The sequence below is a fragment of the Berghia stephanieae genome, chromosome 12, assembly GCF_034508935.2.
Source record: "Berghia stephanieae isolate SIO BIC M18660-M18661 chromosome 12, UCSD_Bste_1.3, whole genome shotgun sequence".
In the NCBI taxonomy this organism is placed as follows: domain Eukaryota; kingdom Metazoa; phylum Mollusca; class Gastropoda; order Nudibranchia; family Aeolidiidae; genus Berghia; species Berghia stephanieae.
Genome location: NC_088371.1, coordinates 20,321,896 through 20,329,395, shown reverse-complemented (window position 1 = coordinate 20,329,395; position 7,500 = coordinate 20,321,896). Strand labels below are relative to the sequence as shown.

At 35.2% G+C, this 7,500-nt stretch overlaps 2 protein-coding genes across 4 annotated transcripts in view; both read right to left on the bottom strand.

Moving 5' to 3' along the window:
• Nucleotides 1–7,500, bottom strand: part of LOC144957876 (uncharacterized) — an 85,000-nt gene that overhangs the window by 57,591 nt on the left and 19,909 nt on the right. The gene's annotated exons all lie outside the window — the stretch shown is intronic.
• LOC144957593 (uncharacterized) lies at nucleotides 4,284–4,637 on the bottom strand. The gene has a single exon (XM_078888935.1). The coding sequence runs from the start codon at nucleotides 4,635–4,637 to the stop codon at nucleotides 4,284–4,286; it is 354 nt and encodes a 117-aa protein (XP_078745061.1).

The following is a 7,500-nucleotide window of genomic DNA, read 5'->3' as shown; positions in this document are numbered from 1 at the left end:
CACGGTTTATCTTGTCTACATCCAAGCCATTTCTCTGCAGACAGTTCTATAGCGCTATAGATAGTATGCACTTGGCTAAGAAGCTCATAACATTGCCATCCGGAAGAATGACGGACCAACACACAAAACTGTGTGTATCCATTAACGTTTATAGTCAGGTTAATACAGTTCAGTGAGCATTACTCATAAACGCGGATGGCAAAAAAAAAAACAAAAACAAAGACCTGAGTGACGTCATCTTCGAACTATCTATAATATGGCCGTCCTACTTCGGAAAGGGAAAAAAAGCACGCTTTATATTTAAAAAAATTAATAAATTGACCTGAAAACTCGTCATTAAAAAATCAGATTCTATCGATTAAAATGACCAACCCGCATCTTCATTGAAATCGCAGGTTTGAGAGTTTTTGACAGGTTGAGGGTTATTTTAATAGAATGATATTTGAAGAAACATTTTTGGATAAGAAGTTTAAAACGGGTTTGATTATTTTTTTTTTTTATCTAAATGATCATGGTTACACAAAGTTTTGTCTATTGGTCCGTTATACTTCCGGATGGCAATGTTGTGAGCTCCTTAGCCAAGCGCAAACTATCTATAATACAGCCGCGAGCGCATGTCTGTGTACGTTTGCGTTTATGTCAGTGTCTGTATGTCTGTGTGTGTCTACGTTTGTGTGTGGGTGTGTGTGTGTGTGTGTGTGTGTGTGGGTGGGTGGGTGGATGTGAGTTTAACCATCCTCCAGACAATAGTACGCTTCAAAAGTCGTAACGTCACTTCCCTCGTAATGACGCATGGTAACCTAGTAACTGGCTCTAAACTATCGGAACAATGGCGGACGCCCTTATGAAATATTTCTCCGACTAGCATAAAAGCGTATCCAGAGGGTGGAAAAAAAACATTATCAATCTGATCATGATTTGACTTTTACACATTCTGATCACAAAAAATAGTTCTATAAAAGTTCTATAAAAGTTCTATATAAAAAGTACAGATTTTCTTTGTTTAGGACCACGATGGTGGGCGACGTGACATCAGACTATTGAATCCAATTATAAATGCAAAGTATTTTCTCCTTCAAGGAGGACAATGATGACACACCCATACGCTAGGGGAATTGGCTCAGCCCTTTCTTATCCCACCACGTTATTGGCAGAAAAAGGCTAGGAACTAAGTCATCCCTCTATAAGGTGTCTATACAGATCCTTGTCACGCAAGCTTTCCGTGAATAAATCATATCCTTCACAGAACCATAGCCATATAAAACTTTCCCCCACGGGGTTCGATTATATTCTAACAGGACATTTGATCTTTAAAAAGAAACTTTAGAGTATTTATAGATAGTATGCGCTTGGCTAAGAAGCTCACAACATTGCCATCCGGAAGTAGAACGTACCAACACACAAAACTATGTGTAACCTTAAACGTTTATAGTCTGGTTAATACTGTTTAGTAAGAATTACTCAAAACAAGGATGGCAAAAAAAAAAAAACAAAACAAAAACAATAACAAAGGCCTGAGTGACGTCATCTTCGTTTACCAATAGTTAGAATGAAAGTTGACGTCACTCAGGCCTTTGTTATTGTTATTTGCCATCCACGTTTATGAGTAATTCTCACTTAACTGTATTATCCAGACTATAAAAGTTCATGGTTACACAGAGCTTTGTGTGTTGGTCCGTTATACTTCCGGATGACAATGTTATGAGTTTCTTAGCCAAGCGCATTCTATCTATCTAGCGCAATATCCATTAAACGCGCTTTACAAGGTGCTTTACAATGGGCCTCAAGTCGGTGAGATGGAATCAAGTTGTTAGAAGACAAATATAAAACGAATGAAGTTTAGGCAATCAACTCTTGATTTTTGTTTTCAGATTTCCAAAATAACAAAACCCCTAAGTAAACATAAATCATACATATCACATTTCATTTACAATAAACGTTAAAGGTTACATACGGTTTTTGTGTTTTGATTACGATTGTTTTGTCGTGCAGAATTGGTGAGTGGTTTACATAACCCAATTCTATCAATGTTGTAAATAACGTTGATATATTATTATCTATCTATCGCTCTGTCTCCCTACCAATCTATCTATCCATCTTTCTATCTGTCTTTTTATCTATTTTTCTATCTATCTTTCTATCTGTTTATCTATCTACGATCTATCTGTCTGTCTAACTAGTTCTCTCTCTTTCTCTCTCTCTCTCTCTCTCTCTCTCTCTCTCTCTCTCTCTATTCATCTATCTATCTATCTATTCATCCATCTAGCTATTTATGTATCCATCATCATCCTATCTATCTAATTTATCTAGCTACCTATCGATTCATCTACCCATCTACCAGTTTATCCACATAACTATATTTCTCTCCACCTATCTATTTATCTATCTATCCATCTATCTATTTGTCCGTCTCTCTCTCTCTCTCTCTCTCTCTCTCTCTCTCTCTCTCTCTCTCTCTCTCTATCTATCTATCTATCTATCTATCTATCTATCCCTCAACCAAGCTATCCAAATATCATCTATCTATATTCATCTATACTGATCTATCTATTATCTATCATCTATCTATCTATCATCTATTCTATCTATCTATCTATCTATCTATCTATCTATCTATCTATCTATCTATCTATCTATCTATCTATCTATCTATCTATCTATCTATCTATCTATCTATCTATCTATCTATCTATCTATCTATCTATCTATCTATCTATCTATCTATCTATCTATCTATCTATCTATCTATCTATCTATCTATCTATCTATCTATCTATCTATCTATCTATCTATCTATCTATCTATCTATCTATCTATCTATCTATCTATCTATCTATCTATCTATCTATCTATCTATCTATCTATCTATCTATCTATCTATCTATCTATCTATCTATCTATCTATCTATCTATCTATCTATCTATCTATCTATCTATCTATCTATCTATCTATCTATCTATCTATCTATCTATCTATCTATCTATCTATCTATCTATCTATCTATCTATCTATCTATCTATCTATCTATCTATCTATCTATCTATCTATCTATCTATCTATCTATCTATCTATCTATCTATCTATCTATCTATCTATCTATCTATCTATCTATCTATTATCTATCTATCTATCTATCTATCTATCTATCTATTATCTATATCTATCTATCTATCTATCTATCTATCTATCTATCTATCTATCTATCTATCTATCTATCTATCTATCTATCTATCTATCTATCTATCTATCTATCTATCTATCTATCTATCTATCTATCTATCTATCTATCTATCTATCTATCTATCTATCTATCTATCTATCTATCTATCTATCTATCTATCTATCTATCTATCTATCTATCTATCTATCTATCTATCTATCTATCTATCTATCTATCTATCTATCTATCTATCTATCTATCTATCTATCTATCTATCTATCTATCTATCTATCTATCTATCTATCTATCTATCTATCTATCAAGGCGATAGATCAAGGCTGACTACCACAAACGTTCAATACCGACATTCTAGAATCCTTATAGAGAATAGAATCTTTCACAAGGAATCCAGACGGGAGCTTAATATGAGTGGATAGAAGACCCTGTCCCCAGGCGATTAAAATGCAATCATTATTAAACATTCGTTCGGTAAAGACACGTTTAAATTTATAATAAATCAACTTACAAAAACACGAAATAATAATCTCACCAGTATTTCACACACAACAATTTACTTGAGAATTCATATCGCGCAATATCCAATAAATTTAAATGTGCTCAAAGCCCTTTACAGCCATTACTCTAACACACACACACAAGACACACACACACACACACACACACACTCAAACACACGTATAGATAGTTCGAAGATGACGTCACTTCGGTCTTTGTTATTGTTTTTTGCCATCCGCGTTTATGAATAATGCTCACTGAACTGTATTAACCCGACGATAAACGTTCATGGATACACACAAGTTTATGTGTTGGTCCGTTATACTTCCGGATGGCAATGTTATGTGCTTCTTAGCCAAGCGCATACTATTATAGGATCTCGAAATAACTTAATAACAAAATGATTAAATACAAACGATAGTAATTTAATGAAACTTGAATGATAATAAAAGGGAAAAGTTTGATCAGAAGTCTTAGCTTGTTGTTGTTATCAGTTCATGATTCGTGAGAGAGCGGAAGACTTCGCTCGCTTCGTCCAAAGCTCCATTCGTCTTTTTCGCTCCCTACATTACCCCCTCCCAGCTGTATACCACATAGTTTACAGCGCTAGTCTTGATATCGAGGAGGGAGCCTTGACTGTCTACCGGACCTGGTGGTAATTGTAACGTCTCTATTTGGGCGTGTTTTGTCCGATACCGCCTCTTCCAATGTAGCAGGTTTTGTATCTGAACCTGGTCCTAATTGGGGCTTCCTTGTTTGCTGTATTGTTGTTGGAGCGATGTGTGCTGCTTTCAGGCGATCTACAGTTACCTTCTCTTTTTTTCCTTTAATGTCTAATACAAAATATTTGTCATTTGCCTCTAAAATTCGATAAGGGCCGTCATAGTGCCGTTGTAAAGGGGAACGGTGAGAGTCAATGCGAACGTAAACGTAACCGGTAGAAGTTAGATTGGTAGGCATGTAACAGGCTGATTCCCATGAAAGTTGGGTGGAGTTGAAGCCAGTGATTGCATGGTTAATTTGAGTTGCTTCACGAAATCTGAACTAGGCTCTATGTGCGGAGTGATTTTGAGTTGTAGTATTTCTCTGGAAGACATAGTGTTGAACCGTAAACCATTTCGGCAGGTGAGCAATCGGCCTCAAGTCTCCAAGAAGAACGAATTCCAAGAAGAACCAATGGGAGTTCTGAGTACCAATTTGGAGAAGTTGTTCTCACCTTCAATGCACTTTTGAGTTGTCTGTGAAAGCGCTCGACCATCCCGTTTGCTTGTGGGTGGTATGCCGTCGTGTTGTTGGTCTTGATGCCAAGCAACTTCCCAAATTCTGACCAAAGCGTCGAGGTGAATTGTCTACCTCGGTCAGAGGTAATGTCTGTTGGCACACCAAACCGCGATATCCAATGTTGTAGAACAGCTTGTGCGCATGTTGTAGCATGTGCATCTGGTAGTGGAATTGCTTCGGGCCAACGAGTTAAAACGGTCTATTATGGTGAAAATGTATGACATGCCTTGACTTGTTGGTAAAGGGCCAACAAGATCAACGTGTAGGCTAGAAAATCGTGTGTCTGGTTGTGGTAAGCGAATTGATAACGGCGATTTGGTATGTCGACTGATCTTTGATGCTTGGCAGGCATGGCACTCTTTACACCAGCGACGAATATCTCGTTTCATACTCTCCCAAACAAAACGCTGACAAATGAGTTTTTGTGTGGGTCTTGGGCCAGAGTGTGATAGGCCGTGCAATTGGTCGAAAATCAGATGTGTCCACGATTTGGGTAGAATGGGCCTTAGTCTTCCAGTTGACGTGTCACAGAGGATGACATGGGTGTCGAAGTCGACATATTGGAGATTTAAACCTGTTGTTTTCGACATGTAGCTCTCCTGAATCACGTTGGTCTTTAGATAAACGTGCAAAATCTCCCGGGGATAGGTTGTGATCTCCCTTGGACGATGCATTGATTGTTAAACGGGAGAGGGCATAAGCGGCGACATTGAACTTTCCTCGGAGATGTTGTATATCTGTAGTAAATTCGGCTATGTAGGAGAGGTGTCTCGTCTGCCGCGGCGATCTATCCGTTTGATCAAACTTTTCCCTTTTATTATTTTTCGCTCCCTACACTATCTATAGATAGTATGCGCTTGGATAAGAAGTTCATAACATTCCATCCGGAAGGATAACGGACAAACACACAAAACTATGTGTAATCATGAACTTTTAACGTCTGGATAATACCGTTTAGTGAGTATTACTCATAAATGTAGATGGCAAAGACCAATAACAAAGACCACAGTGACGTCAACTTCATTCTATCTATACAGAAACTCAAACATACATAATTATATTCCACTTTAGTTGACATTAGATGGGTTAGAATGAAAGAATCCTGTGTCATTTTAAAATATGTTCTCCGGACTCTCTGGTGTGTATTTTCTTTTTTTAAAGATGACATTAACTGTGTAGGTAAGATTACAAGAAACCTGTGTTATTTTAAAATATGTTCTCCAGACTCTCTGGTGTGTATTTTATTTTCCTACAGATGACATCAACTGTGTAGGTAAGATTACAAGAAACCTGTGTTATTTTAAATATGTTCTCCAGACTCTTGGTGTGTATTTTATTTTCTACAGATGACATCAACTGTGTAAGATGACAAGAAATATGTGTCATTTTAAAATGTGTTCTCCAGACTTTCTGGTGTGTATTTTATTTTCCTACAGATGATATCAACTGTGTAAGAATACAAGACACCTGTTTTTATTTCAAAATGTGTTTTCCTGACTCTCTGGCATGTATTTTATTTCACTTAGATTGACAATCACTGTGTAAGATTACAAGAAGTCTGTGTTATTTTTCAATGTGATCTCTAGACTCTATGATTTGTATATTATGTCACATTTAAATTGTCATTAGCTGTGCAAGAATACGAGCATCTTGTGTTATTTTCCAATGCGTTTCCCAAACTCTCTGATGTGTATTTTATTTCACTCCAGTTAACATTAGCTGTGTAAGATAACAAAAATCCTGTTTTATTTCAAAATGTGATCTACATACTTTCTTGTGTTTATTTTATTTCACTTAAGTTTTTCAAAGTTTATTTAATCTTAGGCTTTCACCAATAAATTAATACAATTTGATGACAGTATACATGACAGTGAGAAACAAAAAGTTAAATGGGACCAAAAAATATAATGATATCATTAATATTCACAAAAATACAACTGTAATACCACCAATAATAATAATAATAATAATAATAATAATAATAATAATAATAATAATAATAATAATAATTATTATTATTATTATTATTATTATTATTATTATTATTATTATTATTATTATTATTATTATTATTATTATTATCATTATTATTATTGTAAAAATAACAAAAGCACAACAGCAATAATATCTAGTATTGTTTTTGTAAATGAGGACCACGCTTATACCCATTCGTTGACAATAAAGAAGATAGGAATTATATCATGGTAATTCTGATTCGGATAATAAATTATTGACATTTAGTAATACTAGGTGTAACAAAATGCTTTGGTCTGGATGATCTTTATCCTCGTTTACTCGGGGAAATCCCAACATAAATAGTCCACCCCCTTTCTATCTTATGCAACACATTTCTATCGTTGATTAAAGTTCTAGAAGAGTGGAATTTGCAAACAGTGTCTAGAAGTTACAGACATATTAATTAAACATATTGTCAGGTAGACTTACAGAATTCATTCTCAAAGACAAATTAGTGAATCTTTTAGAATATCACAAGTAAACTTTGGCTTTGCAAGATTCCAAGAATTCTGTTTTGTTTTATTAA